General features: G+C 33.6%; 1 protein-coding gene across 2 annotated transcripts in view; it reads left to right on the forward strand.

The window, feature by feature from the left end:
- The window catches only part of TTC28 (tetratricopeptide repeat domain 28), a 477,930-nt gene that overhangs the window by 8,789 nt on the left and 444,737 nt on the right, over positions 1–24,404 (forward strand). For both annotated transcript variants that reach the window (XM_032471879.1, XM_032471880.1), the window contains exon 2: positions 8,774–9,052. In XM_032471879.1, coding sequence (XP_032327770.1) covers positions 8,774–9,052 — 279 coding nt within the window. The remainder of the gene's footprint in view (positions 1–8,773; positions 9,053–24,404) is intronic.

Here is a 24,404-nt window from a genome sequence, read left to right on the forward strand (position 1 = left end):
AGAATGTACAATCTTTTAAAACGCCATTAAAGATACTCTCTTTAAACCTTCATTTGCCCTACTCCCATTTTTGTTTTCACTAGTACATGTTAAAGTGAGCAGGCTTATACTGGTCGTCAAAGGTGGTCCTGTCATCTGAGGCTGTCCTGCCGAATGACAAGCTAAATCCAGAGGTTAAAATAGTTAAAATAGAGTATATATATAAAAATAATTTTGAGTATATGGAGAAGTATAGATTGAATCCAAATAAACCCATATATTCTCTCATTACTTTGATTTCATAATCATCAACATTTTCCCAATAATTGCATTTTGAGAAATAGTTAAGACTTGTAGTATCTGTCTTTACATTTTCTAACATTAAGAAAATATTCACTAAGCATTTATATAGAGAACACCTGAAATTAAGATGAATGAGAAAGTCTCTGTGAATTAAAAAAGTTATGTAAACATGTTAAAATGTCTGAACTTTCTTTGAAATAATCAGGTGTTTTAAGTGACAACATTTTTAGTGCAGGCATGTTAACCTTCATGTGCTTGTGAGATTATTGTGCCAAATTGTGGAGCAGAGGAAACTGTCAACTCCATAAGACTTACCCTGTGACCTTCCTCTACTAAGAGCTTGGTTTCCTGAAACTTTGTTTGTACAATTTGATATTGAAGTGTATATATTTAATAAGGTCAAGCACTTCGGTTGGGATAGGACCTTTTATTTTGGAATTAACTGGTCATTCTCATTCCGCTCTCAAGAATCTGCCTGCTACTAATAAGATTTTGGAATTCGGGCATCTTTATTGGACATTTGTCCTGTGTATACTTTCTTGTCCTTGGGAAAAGTATTTTGCAGCAGATTGCACAATTTCCTGAGAGGATACAAAAACACTGCCACAGTTGCTTTTGCTCTATACATAATATTTTTGTGTAGAGTGCTGTCTTGGATCCTTATGGTTTTAGCTTATGTAGAAAGAGGATTTTTGAAAGTTGCTCCACTGTCAGATAATGCTCTTGTTAAGTTAATTGATTCCTACTCTCCACAAAGATTTATGAAAACCATTTATAAAAATTGTTCACAAATTGGCAATACATTCCAAGTATATTTCATAAATTAAATTTTCATTTGGTATATTTAGAAGAATCATGTAAATTATAGAGTCCTTGTGTGTAGGTAGTGTTCCTTTCATAAGTATAGAATCTGTTGGTTTCAGATTATTACCACTAACATATTGTGCTTACTATGTGTTAGGCACTATTCTATGTCCTTTAAATAAATTAACTCATTTAATCCTCACAACTACCTTATGAGGTAGTTACTGTTGTTATCCCTGTTTTACACATGAGAAAACTTAGGTACAGAGGAGTTATTAAGTAGTAACTTGTTGAAGATCCACAGCTAGGAAGCTGAGTTGCTCTAGATTCTAATTTAGTAGCCTGTCTCTGGTGTCTCCGTTCTTAACCATTATGCTTAGACTATCTTTGATTTGAATGATCATTAAGCAAATAGTGATCAGTTATAACTATCTTCTGCTACTCAATGTTAGAATTATTGCAGAACAGCAATATAGGATTTCCCTTAGATATTTTGTTAAAACCTAGTTTTTATTGTGGGTTATGTTGGCACAGTATTCCAGAATTTGAATCTCTATGATGAAGATAGAGCAAAGGAATGAGTACTTGATACTAAGTTTATTCTTGCATTTTATTATCTAGTAACTTTTTTGTTGGTCAAAAGGTAAAATTAGCTATAATGTAAGCAGTTTATTTTCTTAAGTATTTAAATTTATAAAACTGTTACTAGACTAATACTTATGCAGTACCTGACATAAATATTTCTTAAATGAATGATGGGAATTAAGCCATAGAATGAAGAAAACTTAAGCAGAATGAGTCTATATGAAAATGATAGTTTTTAAGATAGTAAAGGAATGATTCTAATTTCATATGCATCTCTGAAATAAAGGGAATTATAAAATATTTGTTAACTGGAAACAAAGTGTAATTAGTACTGTAAGTTGTTTGTTGATTCAGAATTTTAGTCCAAGGCCAGGTTTGTGAAATAAATGTACAATTATAGTTTTCAGAAAGAAATTTTGTTGTTAAAAAATGGATTTCAGAAATTTATTCATTTGTGTGTTTCTCATTTGAATTTCCTGTGGGGCTAAAATGTAGGTATTTACTTAATAAATATTAATTTTTGAACTTACTCCTTATTCTTGAAGGAAAGAATTGAAATAGTTGAATGGAGATATTTTTACACTGCTATGTTTTAAGATACGTCTTTTTGTGAACTCAAGTATTTAGAGAAGGAAAGATTTAAAATTTATATCCTTTGTGAGATGGGTTGTAAACAATTTAGCAGGTATAGAGAAATATGATTATTCTACTTTAGAGTACATATTCTAGTTGAAGTTGGAAGAATTAAAATTAATTCATGTATTTACTAGTTAAAAAAAAATTTCAAATGTGGTTGGTTTCCCACCATTGTCATGTCATTTGATTGATTTTACAGAGGGAGTTGTGAAAGTGAATTTGTATCAATTTAGCTGAAATATTTAAAACTTTTTGTTTCTCCTTGTGTATTTCATCACTTTTTGTGCATAATGACTTTAGATGCAGCAGTATTTTAACATTGGCTTTTGAAAATCTTGAATCCTTAATCGTGACACTAAAATCACATATCATTATGTTTAACAATACCACAGAAAGTAAAAAATACATTTATTAAATTTCCACTTACACAAAGTTTATATGTAAGACTTTTATTATTTACTATTAAAGATCATAAACTCTTTTAAAACCTATATTCTCAGCCCAAGATATTTTTAAGCTTCAGTAAATAGAAACAATGATTTATAAAATAAATTGGTGTATCTACCAGAATTACCTTACTTCCAGTTTCTGAATGGGACAGTAGTGAAGGTAGTAGTTTCATTTTGCAGTGTGGAAGATTATTTCATTGCCTTATTTTCTACTTATTTTATCCTGTGTGTGTTGTCAGGTCGGATGTTATCAACAGAGTCTTGAAAAATTACTCCATGTGTGAGGAAATTATTTCCCGTTTGGCTGAAAATTCAGATATGAACTTTAAAAAGTATGTAAGCAAGTTGTGTTTAAGTGTTGCCCTTCAAAGGCTGCCTTAAATTTTAAGAGTCATGTCTCATGGCATTGTAGCATATGTAATGGTCAAAAGCATGAGATCTGCACCTTATTGTCCCATCTATAAAGTGAGAATACTACCATTGTCTGCTTCACAGGGTTGTTGTCAGGATTAAATGAATTAATACATATGTACTATTTAAAACAGTTCTGAGCTTGTAGTGAGTGCTAAATAAATGCTAGATGTGGTTTTTATTGTTATTATTTGCTACTTTTGACTTAAATTGACTGCCAAATATTTTTCCAGCAAGGATGGGTTTATTTGGGATCAGCAGAGAGTTGCAGTTTGGGGTCTGCAACCATGGTGAGCATGCATGGAAAGGGAAGGAGAACAGTTTTAAAGAGAGGAAAAGGAAATTGGGAGGGCCGTAGTAAATGAAGAGTCCATGGCTTTTCATTGGCTGAGTCCTTGCCAGGAAAGAAGAGGAGTCTTTCTTCTTCCTGTTGGGCTCTGCTGTCGTTGCAGGGCATGGGAGCTATCCTTTCTTTCTTGTCTCCCAACTGTATTTAACTGAGGTTTCTGTTTATCTATTTGTTTTTTTACATTTCTCCTTTTTGATCAAGATCTTTCTCTGAAAGCATCACTTATCATGAGTCAGGTTTTCTAATTTGAGTGGATTTTGTCCTTTAGTGCCAGGAAGGACATTTCCTGGGTGTAGTAGCTCATGTTGGAGGGAAAGTGCACAGATTGGAAACTTAATGAGGTCATATTTGAGTAACAAGGAGGGTGGGAGGGAGAACTCTCAGGCACTTTTTATCTAAAGTCCATGTGTTATTAGGATCATAGACACTGGAGATCATCTGAAGCACTATGTCATCATCAGCAGTTTGGCGACAAACTTCCAATGGTCCTGGTCCAGGTATTCTTGGGAAAGCTGTCTCATCAGATGTTCTCTGCTTCAATTTCAGGAAATCTTTACTGTCAGGTCATCAGAGGATGTGTAGGTCCAGTCAAGGTTTGGTGCTGTCTTTAGATGTGTCATGTGAATCCAGGAGTCTGTTCCTTGGAGTTTAGTTGTAAAAGGGTTGGTTAGCAGTACCTGATAAGGGCCTTTCCATGAGGTTGGAGAGTGCTCTTCTGGAGGTGTCTTTTCCAGTAAGCAAAATCTCCAGATTTCAAGATGTGATGCATAGGTTTTCGTCTCCTCAGAGTGCACTATGAAAAGATTGCTCTATCAAAGCATGGTTATTTTTAACAGAAACAATTAAACTTTTGCAGTATTGGAGTATCTCTCTTTTTATCAGTTGTGGGTCAAAAGAAGCAGTAGCCAAGTGCATTAGGCAACCTGTGACTATCTCAAAAGCTGAGCATTTATGAATTCCAAAAGGGGTGGATTTAAGATTTAGAAGGACCAATGGCAATGCTTTTGGCAAGGTATTTGGAAAGCCTCTACAAATTTTTCCAGTTGAGTCTTTTTTTCCCCCTAAGGACACAAGAAATTTTGTTTATTTATTACGAGGAGGATTGTTATATCATTTTTTAATTGAAGTATAGCTGATTTACACTATTGTGTTAGTTTCAGGTGTACAGCAAAGTGATTCAGTTATACATACTCACATATACATATATGTATTCTTTTTCGGTCTCTTCCATTATAGGTTATTACAAGATATTGAATATAGTTCCCTGTGTTATACAGTAGATCCTTGTTGTTCATCTATTTTATATATAGTAGAGTGTATATGTTAATCCCAAATGCCTCATTTATCCTCCCCACCCCATTGAGTCTTAATGTTGTTAGTGCATTTGACTAAACCAGAGGATTGAAGGTAGTAAGCACAGTGAAAGTATAGTAAAATCAGCCAAACTGCACAGACTTGTCAAAGTACCTGGCCACTAAAATGAGTTCCTCGATCACTGTGACATTAAGTTTGAGAGGAGCTCCCCAGGTAAGGATAATTTTTTCCAAAGTGTCTTTTTAACCATAGAGGAGGCAGTAGCCTGTCTGAAAGGGTAGGCTTCAGTCCAGTGTGAAAACAAACAGGCCATGACTAGAACATATTTATATTCATGAGACAGAGGAATTTATAAGAAATCCATTTGCCAGACCTTGAATGGTCCATTAGGTAGTTTAAAATATCCAGAAGCAGTACAAACAGGCTTCCCTGGGTTGTACTTCAGACAAATGGGGCAAGTGAGGTAGATACTTTTTGTGGCCTTGTTAATGTTTCCTCACCAGTATTGACTTATGAAGGCTATCATTTTGTCAGAAGACCAGTGGTTTATTGCACATACAGTGGTGAGGACTGGTAATTTTAGTTAGAGTCTCTGGTAAGACTAGGTTGTTATTTGGTTCAAACCAGAGCTTTCTCTATCAAGTCAACAGTTGTTGAATTTCCATTTGTTTTTCTCTTGCTGAGGCCAGTTGTTTGGCTTCTCTAGCTAGTTATTCAAAGTTATCATTTGGGAATATATCCCTTTTGACCATGACAGAGGTTTGGCTGTTGTTGGCTTCTTTAAAGGCAGCATTCCTTGCAGAAATGTCAGTAAGGTGATTTCCCTTAGCTTCCAGAGAGTCAACTTTAGAATGCCCTGAAATCTTAATAGCTAAAATGGCAGGTAAAAGTATTGCATCCAATGATTCCTGAACCTAGGGGCCATTTTAAATTTTATTTCTGTTAGGACTAAGAAAGCCACATTGCTCCCACAACATTCCAAAATCATGAGCCACCTAAAGCATATCTACTATTGACATAACTATTGGCAGTTTTGTCATTGGTTAAAGTACAGGCGTACCTCATTTTACTGTGCTTCACTTTGTTGCACTTTGCAGATACTGCATTTTTTTTTACAAATTGAAGTTTTGTGGCAATTCTGTGCCGAGCAAGTCTATCAGCAGTGTTTTTCCAACAGCATTTGCTCATTTCGTATCTGTGTCACATTTTGGTAATTCTCACAATATTTCAATTTTTTTCATTATTGTATTTGTTATGGTGATCTGTGATCAGTGATCTTTGGTGTTACTATTGTGATTATTTTGGGGTACCACGAATTGCACCCATGTAAGATGGCAAACTTAATTGTTAAATGTTGTGTGTGTTCTGACTTCTCCACTGATTGGCTGTTCCTCTGTCTCTTGCCTTCTCCTTGATCCTTTCTATTCCTGAGACACATCAGTATTGAAATTAGGCCAGAGAATAACCCTGCATTTGCCTCTAAGTGGTCAAGTGAAAGGAAGAGTCGCAAATCTTTCACTTTAAATAAAAAAACTAGAAATGATTAAGCTTAGTTAAGAAGGCATGTCAGATAGAGAAGGACTAGGGAAAGTATATCCCTTTTTAAAAACTATACACAAAAATTGCTTTTTCTTAGCCTCCTAAGGACCACATTGTAACCAGCTGAGTAGACACAGGCATATTTTGACAAATTTGGTGCTTCTTTCAACACTTACTAGAGTCTATTTTTCTCTTAAATTTGTGGGCACTTGGCGGTGATGATGGTGTTGGAGTTCTCTTCTAGTGTCTGTAATCTTTCTGCACTAGCACTAGCTTTTCCATGGTGTTTTACTTTGCTCTTGAAGACCTTATTTAATAGTTCACATCAGTGTTTCAAGTAATTTCTGGTCCAGGTAGGTACTACACCAAAAAGGTCCTTTGATCTCATAATGTATGATATTTCCCCTACCAGATTCACAGTGTGCAAAATAAAAGTTAGAGATCTTCCACTAAAGAAGCAGCTTATTTAACTTTGTCCCAGTCTCCTGAGGACCTAGGGGTTCCTTGTTTTGGGAAATGTTACTTTACATTATTGTATACGGAGGTAATAGAATGCAAACTCTTTCTTTTCTTAATTTGATTCTTATCTATGTTGGCATTGAACCAAAATTATTACCCTTCCCAGGGAATGCTGTATAATATATCATGTCTTTATTACTTTTAGACTACCTATGAGCCTAACCATTTTACTTTTAAAGGCTGTTATTGCTTTTTTTATGTTGTACGCCTGAATCTTCCTTTTTCTTTTGTCACCCCTATAGGCCTCCCTGCAGGTAGTTAGCTGCCCCCTTGAATTTTCAAATGTAGGATTTGTTTCTATAACTTACGGCCTAACCCTAACCCTTAGGTAGAGTTATGATGACTGTATTTCTCAAAATGAAATTAGTCTTATACATTGTTAATGTCTTACATATTAGTTTGATTATGTGGAAACAATAATGAAAATCAAGGCTGTTCAGAACAGGAAAATCCTGGTTGTTCGGTAAATGTTACATAGTCCATTCACTTTCATGCAATATGTTTCATGATCATGAAAGAAAGAAAGAAAGAAAGGAAAGAAAGGAAAGAAAGGAAAGAAAGGAAGGAAGGAAGGAAGGAAGGAAGGAAGGAAGGAAGGAAGGAAGGAAGGAAGTAAACCCCCAAAACCTAACCAGAATATATAATTGGCCACTTCCAGTATGAGGAAGTTAAGGGATATAACTTGGGCACTGATGTTTGAAACTTCTACGACGTTTTAATATTTCAAATTGCCCTGGAAATGTAGGATGTGATATCTCTATAAGTAGAGGAAAAATTGTAGTTGCCTGTGTGGAAAATTAGCTCTGCCTTCTTCCTTCTCACTTTGGAATCTGTTCTTTTTAATGTAAGTACCTCTGTAAGGAATCTGTTATTTTTGTACATGTTGGTGTGTTACATATCAGATCCATTCTCTTTTGAATGGAGAGACTGGACTTAGTCTTAAATGAAGACCTGGGGAAGGAAATTACACTTTTTGTTTTAATTTCACTTAGGGCAAGCCTGCTTAGCATTGCAAACTGTCTCTCTTGATAGTGCTGTCTTAAGTGTCTATCCTCGGGACTCCAATGCAAGTTATAATTTTCCTGTTTTAAAAATGAATAACATTTGACTCATTCACTCCCTTTTGTTTTAAGGTCACTACTCTAAAGTCATAGAAAACTTAGTGATTTGGAAAAATAAATGTCAAAAACCGTTCTTAAATTGCCAAGATACAATTTACAGCAGATTTTTTTCTTTTTGGTGATCTCCAAAAACTGGTGTTTGTCTTTGAAATTCCATGGTAGTGGCCAAATTATAGTTACAAAATTTGCCAGTCTAGAAAGATTCTTTGATACATGAAAGTTTATTTTTTTAATTTAAAACTTACATGTGCTTATTGCGTAGCATTTGGGTAAAAGAGAATTTTAAGAAGACAGCTCATAATCTTATATTCAAAGAAAACCTAACAGGGTTAATATTTTGATCTTGTTCCTTTGATTAATTTCTTAAGTGCAACCATCTTAACCTAGTTAAGATCATATTGTCTACATAGGTTTGTATTTTCATTTTTTTCTTAGTAAACTTTAAATTACCAAAGAAAAGCCTGAGTGCCTTTGTTTGCATTCATTCTTTCATTCATTCATTCTCTCAATCAAAAAATATGTACATATATAAATATGTATGTTTACAATAATATGTATATAATATGAACACACACATACATATATACATATTTATTTAAGGTACTATGTTGGCTGCTTCTTGGAGAGTTTATTGTCTTTCAGGGCACAAAAGTTAACTATAGTATAAAGCAGACCATGACGAATGTCCATGGACGCTTGACGTTCAGGCAAAGAACCCCTCTGGATTATCTGAACTTTGTCTCACGAAGTTTCTTTGTTTGTAGATTCCTCTCTTTGGTGCTAAGACTATTGGCCAGAGAAGTCCTGATGGACCAGTGCTGAGCAAAGCTGAATTTGTTGAGAAAGTTCGTCAGAGTAATCAGGCCTGTCATGATGGAGATTTCCACACAGCTATTGTTCTATACAATGAAGCTCTGGCTGTTGACCCTCAGAACTGCATCTTATATAGCAACAGATCTGCAGCCTACATGAAAATCCAGCAGTATGACAAGGCACTGGACGATGCAATCAAAGCTCGACTTCTCAATCCCAAATGGCCAAAGGTAGAAATTCTGTTTACTTTTATAGAATCTTTTGTTCTTATTTCTTCTTTTAATGCAGCATTTTATTGACTCAGTGCAGTTATTAATGTTTTAATAGTTTACTTTAGCAAGATGTGGAATGGCTTCAATGAACTGGTACACTAATGAATGGCTTCCTATTTTATGCTTTGGCAGTAGGCTTTCCATTTCTAATTCTTTTCTTGCATGTTGAGATTGGAATTTTTTTTTCACTCAGCTTCTTGATTGGATGCTTTCTAGTTATTTATATAGGTTTTGGATTTCTTTTTTGCACAGATGTTTTAGATGGGGTATGATGATCATGCTTCTGTCCTTCAGTTTAAAATATTACCTGTCAATGATTGCTTTTTTTCAGAATGATATTTAATCAGAAAATTTTTTTTCTTATAAATCATTATAACTATCTATATTCCCTTGAATGGTTTAAGGCTTGAGTTGTTATCTTTGTTTTATATATACTTTATCTTCAGTGTACCTATTCACTGCCTAACCCCCAATTTATTTTAGAAATGATTTCTTAAGCTGTGACTGAAGTGTTTGAGAACTTTTTAATTGACCCACAAAACCATTTGATCCTATTCTTGGCTTTCTGTTGGGTTAACAAAAGTTAGTGGATATTTCCTAAAAGTTTCAAAAACACTGTTGCTGTTATTAACATGTGATAGTCATATTTCTACTTTAATTCTGGTAGATATTTTTGGAGTCATACAGTGGAATTTCTAGTATTGCTGCTGTCTTATGAGTTGTTTAGTATTCTGTAATTCCCTAAAGGATTTATTTTTATAACTATAATAATTGTAAAAAAAAACAAAATCGATTTTAAAATATTGTTATATAACACATTTGGGAGTTAGAATGCTGTTTTCAAAGGATGAACTGGGTTCAAATTTCTTCTCTTTTAATGACAGTATGGTTTTGGGTAAATCTCATAATCTTTCTGTGTTAGGATAAATGGGATGATAATACCTATCTTGTAAGGTTATTTAAGAGTTAGAGATTATTTGTTACTTGTACATACTAGGTATTTGGTGTATAACAGCCATGATTGTGACATTTTTATTAAGTGTTCAAATTAGTAACTTATTCTAGCAAGGCTTGGCTTGTGTCATCTTCTCTTTTTCTTTCTTCCTTTTTTTTTTTTTAAAGCTTAGGATTGATGCAATGAGCCTGATAAATTTGGAGAGCTTAAATCTCCATTCTTTCCTTATTCAGATCCATTTATCTTGTGTCCTTCTTATACTTGTGAATACCTTTAAGTTTTGATCTTTTTCCTTTTTCTGTCATTTCCACTTTCTTTTGTCAACTTCTTGTGATTTTTAACACAGAAAATGGCTGAAAATGTGTACTTTTAGGATTATAGATGAGAGAAATTACCCTAAAAAGTTAATTTTTCAAGTTTTAGTCTGATTTTTTCCTTTATAAGAGAAGTTATTATATATTAATATTTGCATTAATATGAGCTCCATGTTTGGCTGAAGCGACCTAATTTAGGAGAATCTAGAATTATATAAAATATAAGTTAGGGTTTATTATTGAAATCATGAAAGGATCTTCCTATATAATATCATTCATAATAAAGTTAATTTAAAAAAAGGTTTCCACTACTGCATAAAAAGTTTCATTTTATAAAAACTTGCTTTTATACTTATTTTGGGGGGAATATATTCATTATATAAAAGAAGGTTCACTTATACTGTCTTGTGATAAAGATATATCTGGTGAAATTTTATCAACTCCTTTTTCTTAATTTTAATCTTTTTAACTGGCTTTTTCATTCTTCTTTGACTTTCTAAAATCCTTCTCTGAAGTCTCACTGTTTGATGTGGGAAAACATACCTTCCAATTTCTCTCTCTCTGTAAATGTTAATATTTTATGTAAAGACCCAAGGGCTACAGAGATTGGATGGAAAGTCTATTCATGTTTATTTTGTCTGAATGAAAGTATGATTTTGGTGTGATATGGGCTACAAAATACATATGAACAAAACCAGTATGAGACCCCTCTCCCCTCCAAAAATAAGCCAAATCCCATTATGATACCTTATCTCTAACTGCTTCTTAGCTGTTGTCTGTGTTCATTCTTTCTGTATCCTGTTTAAGAAATATTTGTGTTATTCTAGGTTATAAAGTTTTTCCTATCTTTTCTTCTAGAATTTTTATAGTTTTTCCCTTTACATCTGTGATTCATTTTGAGTTGATTTTGAGGTATGGTGTGAGGTAAGGATAAAGATTTATTTATGTGTTTTCCATATAGATAACCATGTTCCAGCAACATTTGTTGAAAAGACTATGCCTTCCCTATTAAATCTTTGGCATCTTTGTCACAAACCAATTATCCATAAACACATGGGGGTTTTAGTGCACCTTCTGTTTTGTTCCATTGATCTATCTATCCTTATAGATAACCTAACCATACCGTTATATATGCATATATATATAATTGAATTATAGTCAGTTTATAATGTTGTGTCAATTATGCATATATTTTCAATTTCTCTAGGTCTATGCATTTATAATACTTCTCTTTTGGACAGCATATAATTATGTCTTGCTTTTTAGATCAGTTTTGGCACTCTTGTCTTTTAATTGGAATCTTTGTCCATTAACATTTAATGTAATTATCAGTGCTGTTGATTTTGCCATTACCATTTTATTTGTCTTCTCTATTTTTGTTCCTCTGTTACTCACTTCCTGACTTTTACTGGTTTATTTGAATATCTTTGAGTTGATTTTTTTTTCTCTTGAAACTTTTTCTTTGTTTTTAGTTGTTGTTTGGCAGGTAATTATCTTGGTTAGAACAGAACTGCATACTTTCTTTTTTTTTTTTTTTTAACATTTTTTATTGATTTATAATCATTTTACAATGTGTCAAATTTCAGTGTAGAGCACAATTTTTCAGTTATACATGAACATATATATAATTCATTGTCACATTTTTTTCTCTGTGAGCTACCATAAGATCTTGTATAAATTTCCCTGTGCTATACAGTATAATCTTTTTTTATCTATTCTACATTTTGATTTCACAATGCATACTTTATTTCTTGAATTGAAGCTCTAGCTTCAGTAGAGATCTTTTGTCTTTAGTTGAACTGGTTTGAATTTGTTTCATACATGGTAGCTCAAGGGCTGTCCAAAGATGTTGGTATACAGAAATTGAGTATCCTTTTTCTGGTTTTCTTCCTTTTGGGAATCCCTTCCTCCTTGGCCAAAGGCTATGGTTTCCTGTGCTTGAGCATTCTGATTCCCCAGGCCAGAAAGACAGCATTCCTGTTACCCTGTGCACCACTATGGTTGCACATTATGTCTGCACTTTAAAAATGGGAACTCACGTCACAGTTTTCTTCAGAATCTTCCTTCTTCTCTTTGCTCTCTAGTTCTTTCAGGTAGCTGCTTTTTGTGTTATGTCTAGATTTTATAGTTTTTTTTTTGTGTGTTAGTGGCTCTGCTAGAATCTTGCTCAGTCATTACTGGAAACAGAAGTGACATCTTTTCAGTGATCTAAAGTTCCTCATGGTCAGATCCTCCCTACAAGCTCATCTTACTTCTTTGGACCAAGTGGCTTTCTTGATGTTTTGAATTCTCCAGTGGGGTTATTGCTCCCAGTTACCTGGTTATACATTTAGGTTATTGATCTCTTTCCTTTTTCCTTTTCTTCTATCAAATTGGTTAATAACCTCTTTGCATTTTTTCTTAAATATATTCCATGTATATCTGTGTAATTTCTTTACATAGCCAGTATTACAATCCAGGTTCTTATAGTTTCTTTCTTATTTTGTTGTAGTAACCTTTTATTATAATAAGTTTCTCACTGGAAACTTTGTTGTTCCATGTTGCCAGTTGGCCTGATATTTAAGACTCTGCATAAGTGGTCACATTTCCTCCTTTATTTCTTGATACTTGGCTGACAGACCTGCTCTTGTTGGTCCAGTCTTCCTTTTTCTTCTTTCTTCTTGTTTATGCCAAGCTCTGTGCCCGGAGTTTTCTTCCCTGCTCCCATTATTATTGGGCTACATAAGCTAGGTCCAGTTCAACTCTTACTTTTTCCTGGAGGCTACACTGAGCTTCTGTGAATATAACATTCATTGTCTATTGGTAATTTCATTTAATTAATTATTTATATTGTTATATAAACATGCCACTTGAAGGTATCTGAGTCTTGGATTAGCTTGAAAATTCCTTGTAAGTTTGTTACTTATTTTATAACCCCAAAATTGATGAGCATTTTTTTTAAACCCCAATGTCTAAATCAATGAGAAAATTAGGAGGCATAATTGTGCATTTTCTTCTTGAGGACTTCTAAGGATGCGGATGTCACAGACCATAAAATTATCACCTTGATGTTTGTAAGTTCTTGTTTATCATTAGCTGAAGTCCTCAATAATTTAGTCTACTTTTTAATCAGTTCTGGAAGGAATCTAACGTTTCTTTCAAATCTCCCACATTAAAACCTTTTGTATGTTTAGTGAGATAGCATAGTATAATGCAAATAGCATATGCAGGCGGTCCTTGCTTTGCATTGTAGCACAGTGCCATAGAAATGACTGTGCAAGCTGAAAAAAATCTTGCAGTGTGACCATTGCAGCAGTTTTACTGCTCTGTGACCTTTAAAATTTTTGTCAAAATATTGAAAACTCTCTTATTATAGATTATAAAGATATAAGGAATGGAATAATATTAAAACTAATATTTATTTAGTACTGTGATTTAAAATGAAACATTGAAAAATTTTTTCTGTAAAAATCTTATCCAGAGTTATTTGAACAGTGCTTGCTGCCTTCTCATCATGTAGTTTACAATACATAGTGAGCATCTTTTCTATGCCTTTGCAAACTGTCCTACTCCTTTCTGATCTGGATCAGCTTCTAACATTTTAACATGTGTGCTTTCAGTTTTGTGAAATATCTCTGAGAATTCCTATAATTCTAATAATTTTAGCAGCATTACTTTCTCTGGAACATTTTCAGCCTTTTTGTCACAATTGCTTTATGTTCATAAGTTCATCTTCACTAAGTTCTTCTTGCAGTCTCTTGAACGGTGGATGTGTCAACATTCCCATGATCAGCTATTTCTTCTGTATCTCCTTTTATATTTGTTTGAATTTTACTTTCAGTGTTGTCACTTTTTATTTCTTTGCTGCACTCGTCTTCAGTCAGTTCTTTCAAAAATCCATTTTTATGAAATGTCTACATGAGTTTATCACTGGGAGATAAGGAGGCAACACAGCTACCTCTTTGCTGTTTGCATATGAGCTGAATAACAGATGTGCAGTGACCAATCACTGACAGACTTTGAAACAAGTGATGTGGTCACTAATCATGATGCACATCTCTCAATTACATAGCGATTATGACTGGAGAGCTAGCAGTGCAGTTTGTGCTTTATGCATTTACTTACAGTTAATATACCATGGTAACTGAAATTTGAACTGTGTTATTAGGGAACTGGTGTTATTTAACTATGGTAACTGAAATTCATCTATATTGAAACATGTGAAGTAAGGACTGCTGGTGGTTAGATCATCTAAGGGAGTTTCACTCACATTTCTTACAGCTGGTATGCTGTTGGCCAGGGGAACACCAGCAACTGGTCTGTGTTTCTCTTATCATCCATCAGATTTTTCCTGGACTGCTTCACATGGCAGTTGTAGGGTTCCAAGTACTGCAAGAGTGGAAGAACCAGTGCGCAAGGATTTTTTGAGTCTGTTTGCATCACATTTGCTGTTTTCCCATAGGACAGAACAAGTCACATGGCCACACCCAGAACCACTGTAGAAGGGGATTACCCAAGGGCATATATAGAGAGGGAAGCATTTGTTCTATCTTTCTAATTTACTTCAGTATTCTTTATCATATCATATGTACGGTTTGGTACATGTTCATGTACCCTCGTTCCTAGGACATATCATATCCCTTTTTAGTTGTATATGTTTTAGTTTGATTTCTTCCCCTTTATCTTTTTGTTTTGAAATAAATTTCTTTCTTTTTCTTTGAAGAAATTTTCTTTGACACATCTTTTCAGACAAGTCAGTTTTGAAGTAGTTACCATCATTTTAGTGTGAATTATAAGTTACAGAAATAGTTATATTCTTCAAGGCTACCATAGGAAGAGAAACCCTAAGGAATTAGTTTTCATATGGTGTAACACTATGTAAAAAAAGTTCACAGTGGGACTTACCCATTAATTTTAAAGTGCACCGTAAATACCTCTTCTTTCTGTAAAGCTCTTCCTGTATTCTATTCACTGATTGTACCTGATGACAGAATCCTATCATCAGGTAAAATACTTGATGAAAGAGTATTATACCTTATTTGTCAGGTATTATACCTGATGACAGAGTTATATGTAATAAAAAATGTTACAAAAATATTGTGGTCTCATGCTTCCTTTTGGTTTACCTAAATTATAATAGTAACAAAATATAATAGCTCTTATCGAGTGCTTATTTTCCAAAGGGTTGTCTGAATCCTTTTATTTGTGATATCAATTTTATAATCACAGTAATCCTATGAGGTAGCTATTAGTATCCCAGCTTTGCAAAAGTGACTGTTTATACTCAGTGACAGATTTAATAACTTGTCCAGGACATCCAGCTAGTAACTGGAAGAATTAGACTTTAAACCCAGGACTGTCTGATTCTAAAGAATTTTTCATTAATTGGCATACTATACTACTTCTCTGGAGAAAGGAGTTCATTAATTAAGGAATCTTAAGAGTTCAGAATTATCTTTCAAGTTTTAACACTGGTATGTCCATATGATGTTGAGCAGACTATTCACTTTCAGTTTCCTATAGTATAAACCAGTGTCTGAGATTGTAGTTTATTTGCCTTTTACTTGTCATTACAAGTAAACAAAGTGTGTTAAATGCTTTGGGGCTTAATAACAGAAATATACAAAATATTGTTTTTATCTCCATTTTTATAGATAATCTGACTAGTGTGCCCTCATTACACACTTTCTGGGTATATATATATAAATATATATATTTAACTTCAGTTCATTTCCTCAACAAGAAATTTGTTTCTTCAGCATTTCCATATACTAGGTACTGTTCTAAACCTTAATGATTCAGCCAAGAATAGGCTGTTAAAACTAACATTCTAAAAAAAAAAAATTCTAAAAAACAAAAACTAACATTCTAGTCAGGAGAAACAGAAAATAAAGTAATAAATACATATGAAAATGTTTGAAAGTGATAAATGCTCTGAAGACAATTTAAAACAGATTAAAGAGAAAGAGTAGTGAGAAAAGAGAATGATAGAGTTATGGGATAGTTTATGGGAGGAAATGAGATTTAGATGAGAACTGAAAGAACTAAATGTGACAATCTGGACAGTCATTCTAGACAGAGTAAACAATCAGTCTGAACTTGGCTAGTTGAAGAAAATACCACGGAGGTCAGTGGAGCACAATGAGTGAGTGAGTGAAGAGGAGATGGTAGGAGATGAGGTTGTTGAAGTGTCCAGGAGCCAGGGTATGTACTGCCTTGGCCTTTTAAGCCATTGTAGGGTGGCAATATTTTATTCAAAGACTGATGGGATGTCGCTGAAAGAGTTTAACTAGGGGGATAACATATTTAATTTATTATGATCAGTCTAGTTAAAGGTTATGAGTATATTTAGTTTTTGCATATTTTTTACTTTCCCAATTTCCTTCTGCTATTATGGCTTAATATATCTCTCCTCAAGAATATTTCATCTGCACTTGAGAAAAATATGTATTAAGCTGTTGTTGGGTGAGATGTTCTATAGATGTCCATTAGTTCTAGTTAGTGTTGTTCAAGTTTTCTATTTCCTTGCTGATACGGAAGTGGAATATTGAAGTTCCCAACTATTACTGTTGAATTTTCTGTTTCTCCCTTCAATTCTGTCAGCTTTTGCTTCATGTATTTTGGGTGCTCTGTTGTTTGATGCTTACATTTAATGTAACTGCTAAGGCAGGATTCACACCTGCCTTTATGTTATATTTTCTATATGACTTTGTGCATGTCCTTGTTATTTGCTTTCTATATGTCTTTTTCTGTTCTCTTCCTGCATTACTTCCTTTTTTATGTTAAATATTTTCTAGTGTACCATTTAAATTACCCCCCCTCCTTTTTTTAAAAACTATTTTTTAGTTGTTTTCTTGGTGATTGCCCAAGGGATGCTATTTAACATTTTAATTTAAAACAATATAGTTTGAATTTATATCAATTTAATTTCAATAGTATACAAAAACTTTGCTATGATATACCCCATTCCTTTCTCTTTCCTTTGTGCTTTATATACAAATTACATCTTTATACATTACAAGCCCTTCAGTGTGGTCTTATAATTATTGCTTTATGCCATTGTCTTTTATATCATACAATTTCTGTCTCTTTATTGATATTCTCTACTTGGTGAGACATTGTGCTCAGGCTTTCCTTAATTCTTTAGACATCACTTTCTTTAGTACTTTGAACATGTTTATAATAGCTAATTTAACATCTTTGTCTCCTAAGTCCAACATATGGGGTTCCTCAGGGACAGTTTCTATTGCTTGCTTTTTTTGCAGTGTATGGGTCTTACTTACCCCTTTCTTTGTGTATCTCATCATTTTCTTGTTGAAAAGTGGACATTTTAAGTAATACATTGTGGCAACTTTGAAAATCAGATTCCTTTCCTCTCCCTCTACCCTCCCCGGTTTTACTGCTGTTTGTTGTTGCCTTTGTGAGTTAGTGACTTACCTGGACCAATTTTTTTTAAGTCTGTATTCTTTGTCATGTGCAGCCATTGAAGTTGCTGCTTGGTTAGCTTAGTGGTCACCTATTGATTGGACAGAGATTCCTTAAATGCCTGAACCAGTAAGTCTCCTACCCTTTGTTGAAGAGTTCTCTGTGAGTGTTGGGGCATACCTTCAACATTCTGGCAGTTTGCAACTCTATCTTAGCCTTTCACTTCCTGCTTGTATAAAACCTCAAGCTCAGTCAGAGGTGAGAAATTAGGACATTCTTGGGTCTTTCTTCGGCATGCACAGAGAGCCCTGTACATTCCTAGATTCCCAAGAGTATTTTGGGGTCTTTCAGAGTCTCCTATGAACATCAAATTCTCCAGATGTTTCTTCTAAGTTTTTTTTCTTTAGCCTCTTGTTTAGCCAACTGGCATTGCTGCTTCAGGTGGCTGCGATGGTAAGCAACTGCTACTGATTTTGTTTGACATGTGCTCTGAGGGGAGGGTTGTTTGCACTGAGCCATCTCTGAGTCAGATCAAATAAAGTCCTATGACTGGGTCTTTCTTAGGAAGCTGCCAAACAGGTCAGATAGTGGTAATTTTCTGTGGATAGAGTGTTGTGGAAAGCTCCAAACCATATGACCCCTGCACTCTCCTAAGATGGGTTCCACAAGTATTGTGCTTGAGAGGCTACAGATTTTCACACCTACCACGAAGTTTGGGGAAGGGGATAAAAATAGTATAAGGTTAAACCCCACAAATTTACTGTTGAGATTCAGATGTTTCTCTTGCAGAAACACTTCTTAGGTTGCTGCAAGTCATTGGTTAATTTACAGAATTCTGAGAAAGTTGGTTTCGAAAAGTTTTGCTAATATTCTCATTGTTTTATGGAGGAACAGAATTTTGGAGGTCCTTACTTGGCCATTTTGGAATTGTTTCTCCCTAATTTTCTTTATGGAAAAATAGTAAAAAAAAAAAAAAAAAAACAACAAAAAAACTGAAGCAGAAGCAGGCAGCCCAATGATGATGCTAACTTAGACTAGAGTAGTGGTGGCCAAAAGAAATGGAAGGATTTGGAATATGCTCTGTAAAAATTCACTGAACATTGTTAAGTTCTCACTGATTCTCATAACAATCATCTGTTACAGGTGGTACTGCCTCTATTCTATAGGGAAGGGGAGGCTCAGGGAGTCAGAGAGTAAGAAAAATCAGAATTAGAAAATCTGACTCCAGTTTTCTTTTTCTTTTCTTTTCTTTTTTCTTTTTTTTTGGTGGGGGGAGGTAATCAGGTTTACTTATTTATTTTTAGAAGAGGTACTAGGGATTGAACCTGGGACCTTGTGCATGCTAAGCATGCACTCTACCACTTGAGCTATACCCTCCCACCCAATTTTCTTAACATCTGTACATTCTGCCTAATGACATTAAAATCAAAGTTATGAGTCAAATATTAAATTCACAATAAATATTTATAATAAAGTTGACTATCTTCCATAATTCTGTTGCACAATTTTATTCTTGTTTTTAAGGAGATAATTTAGTTATTAAGAAGTTTTTTGTGGACAGTTGGAATGATAATCAGGAAAGGGGATTTTTCATAGGCAAGAATGTGACATTTCCCTTAAATTTCAGTGAACTCTGCATTTTACTGTAAGTGAAATCCATCACAGCCAGCTGTTTCTTCTTTTAATGTTATTGATTTAATTACCAATACAAATATTATTACCAATTTATCTGGGAATAAATGGTTTCTTATTAATATAGGCTGTTATTTCATATGTCTTTTTTAATATTACATTTTATTTTATTTTACTTTTTTTTACTGAGTTATAGTCATTTTACAATGTGTCAAACATATGTCTTAAACATAGGATTCTATGACATGCTTATTTGTATGCACTTGAAGCTATGTTTCAGGTGTTTGGGTTAACCTATAAATTGTACATGCACACACACATAATTTTTTAATTTCAAAAGTAACTCAAAATTACTTCTGGAAAAATTTCAAACAATAAAAATTATATTTCTCACATCACCTGATCACCCCATTCCTCATCCCCTATTTCTATCCTAGAGTTAACTGTTTTTATTCAGTTTAAATATTTTTGAGATCTTTTGCAATGTATGTACAACTCTACACACACATACACATGTGCTCACACGCATATACCTACATACTTTTTAAGTGTTAGATTTATAGTGTGTTTACTTTTCTCTCTTAATTTGTATACCTAATTATTTTTAGCAGCTATATAATATTCCATACTATGAATATGCCAATTTAATATTTTTGACTTAAGATAAAAATCTATAATAATAGATAAAGTGAAAGTGGATGAAAGGTTTCTATATTTTCTTGGGCGCATGTAAGAAAGCACAAAGTAGTCTTTGTTTCTTTGTTATACCAGAGAAGACTACAAAGATCACAAAGCAAAAGTATATTTTCTAGTTGCCACCATTTGATTGGTAGCTTTTTCTATTTGTCGTTGAAGTGAGTCTTAAGCTTGCTTGTCATTGTTTACTTATTTATACATTTAGTTTTTATTTTACTGTTGCTGATTTGAGATGAGAATCACGGTTTTTCACGGAGAGGAATTTTTCTCATAAATGTGAGCCTGAGGTAATGCAGAGTCCACAGCATCTCCTTGGAGACCAGGCTTTTGTGGGATAGAACCAACTACTTTAAGATGGGTGCTTTGTCCTTAGGAAATGATTCAGGAAGTCTGGCAAAAGGGAAGTCTTGCTGTAAAAGAAATTCAGGAAATAGGAGCTCAATTATTTAAAGTCTCAGGTTTGTTTGTCATAATTCATTTCAAGAATGTTCTAATGACCAGGCTATAAACATATGATAAGTAACAAGTTTTACTTCCAGCTCCCAGATGGCACATATTTATCGCTAAGGAATGTGAATGCATTGTTTCAAATGAAGTGAAAGTTTTGTTGCCATTTATACTTGACAGTTGATTAAACAGTAGATATATACTTTGTGGGTGATATTATTCAAAATTTATTAGGACGCCCAGCTTCTAAAGGTTTCTGTTTGTCTTTTGGATTATGCTTCTGCACATAGGCTCTGTAATCTTAGTCTGGTTGCCTCACATACAGAAACTTCTCAGGTGGTAGTTTATTATTTTGTGAAGGAGTGAACTAATGAAATCATAATCTATTATTGGGATCGGTTAAATGGCAACCTGGAATAGAATGTTATAGACAGAATGTTCACTACTCAAGAATTAAGTAGCTGATACTAGTAGGATATAGATTTGCATCAATTTAAAAAAGTTGTAGGTCTATTTCCGGTAACTATGTTTATTATGATTCAAATCACTCAGTGGAGAAGCTTTAAGTTATTTGAAAATAAGCATTTTAACAGTTGAATAGCTTTTTTAGGTTTATAGTAGATTTTCCAAGGAGAAGTTGGATTAAAAAGTGGCATAAACTTCTGATTAAGAGTCATAATTTTTCTTAATGACAAAATATTAAATACAAGTTTAAAGTCAATTTGGATAAGGAATTTGTGTTATCAAGAGAAGCAGTGATTTGATTTCTGGAAAGTATATTAAGAAAGGGAAATACTTTTAGTGCAATTGACCTCTAGTATGTGCATACAGAATCCTTTGTAAATCCATGTGATAATGCTTTAGGAGCTGTAGATTGTTGAGCAAAATGTGACTTGCCTTTGGTTTTATGAATTTCCCAGACTTGGGTGCCCCCTTGTGTTTATTTATAGTTAAGACTATTCTGGCTTTCAGTAGTTTATGGGTTGGGTTGGTATATGTGCATTTTTGAAGGGATTAAAAATTTTAAGTATAATAATAAATATTCGATGCATATTACCCAATTGTTATTATAAGAGGAAAGAATGTTAAGTATTTTCCTGGTTCTTTTCCCTACATTTATTCTCATATACTCAATCAAATTTTATTATATTTAATTAGTGCATATATTAAGGTGTATGTTTCTGAACAAATTATTTTTTAAAAGGCTAAGAAGGTTTGATTATACCATTTTTATATGAAGGTTCTCTGGCTGTTGTAAGCTATATTGTGTGATCACGATAGTAAGTGCTTGGCACATTGCAGACATTTAATAAATATTTGTTGAAAGGAAGAATGAAAGTACCATAACCAATGATACTTTTCTTATTGACTGGAAGAATTGAAATTAGTTGGATAATTGTCACCTTGCTATATTCTGAAGGACAGTTTGTTACTCTGGTTCCAAATACACTTGGAGAACAGGTGCCTTTTTGATCTTTGGGTCAGTATTTAATTTAGTTTTATACCACATGGTACTTATAACCATGTTAAAATCTCAATCTATAGCCTTTTTCTAATTGACATGGAACTAGGGCCCCCCTTATCTGGACCTTTCATGAACTGAATTACTTTGGTTGATTTTGTGGATCCCATTAGAATCAGATCAACTTTGGTGCAGGTTTATGAGCCATTGTGCCAAACTGATTTTAGAGGCTTAGCAAATAAAAAAAGCATTCCTTTCAAAATGGGGAGGAGTTTAAAAGATAATTATAAAAGAGTTCACTATCAAAGGTTCAGAATTTGAGAATGCTTTGCCTGCCTACTAGATAATAATAAAGCTCTTGTACATTTGGTTTGTACAGGCATTTATAGGCTAACTCATACAATTTGGAGATAGAAATAAGGAACTTTATGTGGACTTTCTTGATTATATTCTCAAATTCTTTTAAAGAATGAGATACAGCATTCTTTATGTAAACCCCACATGGTTCTGTAACTCAACCATGTCATAGAGAAGTAATTTTGTTCTTAATTTTGGTGTTAATTTGTCCTGTACAGAATCTTGCCTCTGCTTGTGTCCTTGTAATCTTCATTGAACAGGCATTTCAGTGATAGTTTTGCAATCTATCAAATCACCAATTCAAAAACAAATTATTTTTGGAAACAGTTACTTACATATAATATGTTTTTCTAAAGATCCACTGCTCTGTGTCATAAACAACCAAACTCATAATTCTGCCTCTTTTCTTCTTGTCACATGCAGTCTGTAGATTTACATTTTGATCCTTCTTTAATTTTGACCTCACTGTTAGCATATTTAAGACTTTATTTTCTGTGCACTAAATGGACAGAGAAAATTTGCTATCTCTTTATATTCAGGATACTCTATAAATTATTTGACACATATTTAGTGAACAGTAAGCATGCATGGCACCATGTTGACTGTTCCTTGGTTACAAGTAATACATTTAAAAAAATTTATCTTTAGACAATTTTTATATATATATGTGGAAGTGTTTACAACTTTCAAATTGTGTTTACATTTATTATTTCATTTTTTCCCCCTGTTTCAACCTTATGAGGTCTGAATAGTAGGCATTTTTATCTTCTACAGATGAAGAAAACAGATCTGGAGGGATTGTGACTTAACTAAATGAATTGGTATATGTGGAAGTTCCTGGTCAAATATAAAAATAAAAGAGAATATTATTATTATCTGTTAGGCTGTTCTCAAAGTTAAGTCTTTTTAAGCTCCATATTCATTCTTCCTATGCACTATGTATTTTTCCACATAAATTGATCATGTCATATTGGCTTGTTGGCAAATAGTAGCCAGTAACCTTGCTTCTCTGTAATAATCTGTTAGCATTAATGGTAGATTGGACATAGTGTACTGTGTATTACAGTATAACTCTCCATTAATTCTTCATACTTATTGGAAACAATTCTTAGCCTCTTCTATTATCCATATTTTGGTTGAGGAAGCAGATATGAAACTGAATTTAAACAAAAACAGACCAACTAAAAACCAACTCAAAAGCTTGTATACATGGTTTCTTTTGTAGGGGCTTGGGTACGTTACAATGTCATATTAGTAGAAAAACAAGGAGTGATATAGAAACACAAGGTGTAATGATGATTGCCAGGGACTAGAAGGATGGGGAATAGGCAGTGGATATAGAAATTCATTTCTGCAAGATGAAAAAGTTCTGGAAGTCCATTGCACAGTGATGTGAATAGACTTAACAGTACTGAACTGTACACTTAAAAATAGCTAAGATGGTAATTTTATGTAATGTGTTTTTTAACTATAAAGAACACATTAAAAAGGTAGAAAATAACACAAAATTTAATATATCAAATGTCCAGAAACCTGCTACTTACTAGAATGAGCAAATGATAATATTTTCTCTGCAGTGACTATTTGTGAGATTAAATTTAACTGGATCTTGGTGGTGTAGCTTGGAATTAGCCTCGAGGTTTCTGTGGCATGTATTTCATCTCAGGTGAAATACAAACCTGCCTTTAATTTTTAGGCTCTTGCTGTATTTTGTTCAGTTAATCTCGTGAGAAGTGTTCCTGCTTCTAAATGAATGTTACTTTTTTCATTCTGGTTTCTCTGGTAAGAGGAGGAGATTTATCATGTTTAATGACACTTCCATACTTACACCCAGAAACCTCCTCTCCAGATGTCTGTCTGGCACTCATCATGAGATATTTGGAGATATCTTAGGCTTTGCAAAATTAATAACTGATTAGCATAAAAGCCTAGTATAGTCATCTATAATGTACAGTGGTTTATGCAGGAGCTCTTCAATTTCTTCCAATAATGACTGTCAAAATCTCATTATTCTAACTTCTATTAAAACGTTAGTAGACACTG

The sequence above is a fragment of the Camelus ferus genome, chromosome 32 (assembly GCF_009834535.1).
Source record: "Camelus ferus isolate YT-003-E chromosome 32, BCGSAC_Cfer_1.0, whole genome shotgun sequence".
NCBI lineage: Eukaryota > Metazoa > Chordata > Mammalia > Artiodactyla > Camelidae > Camelus > Camelus ferus.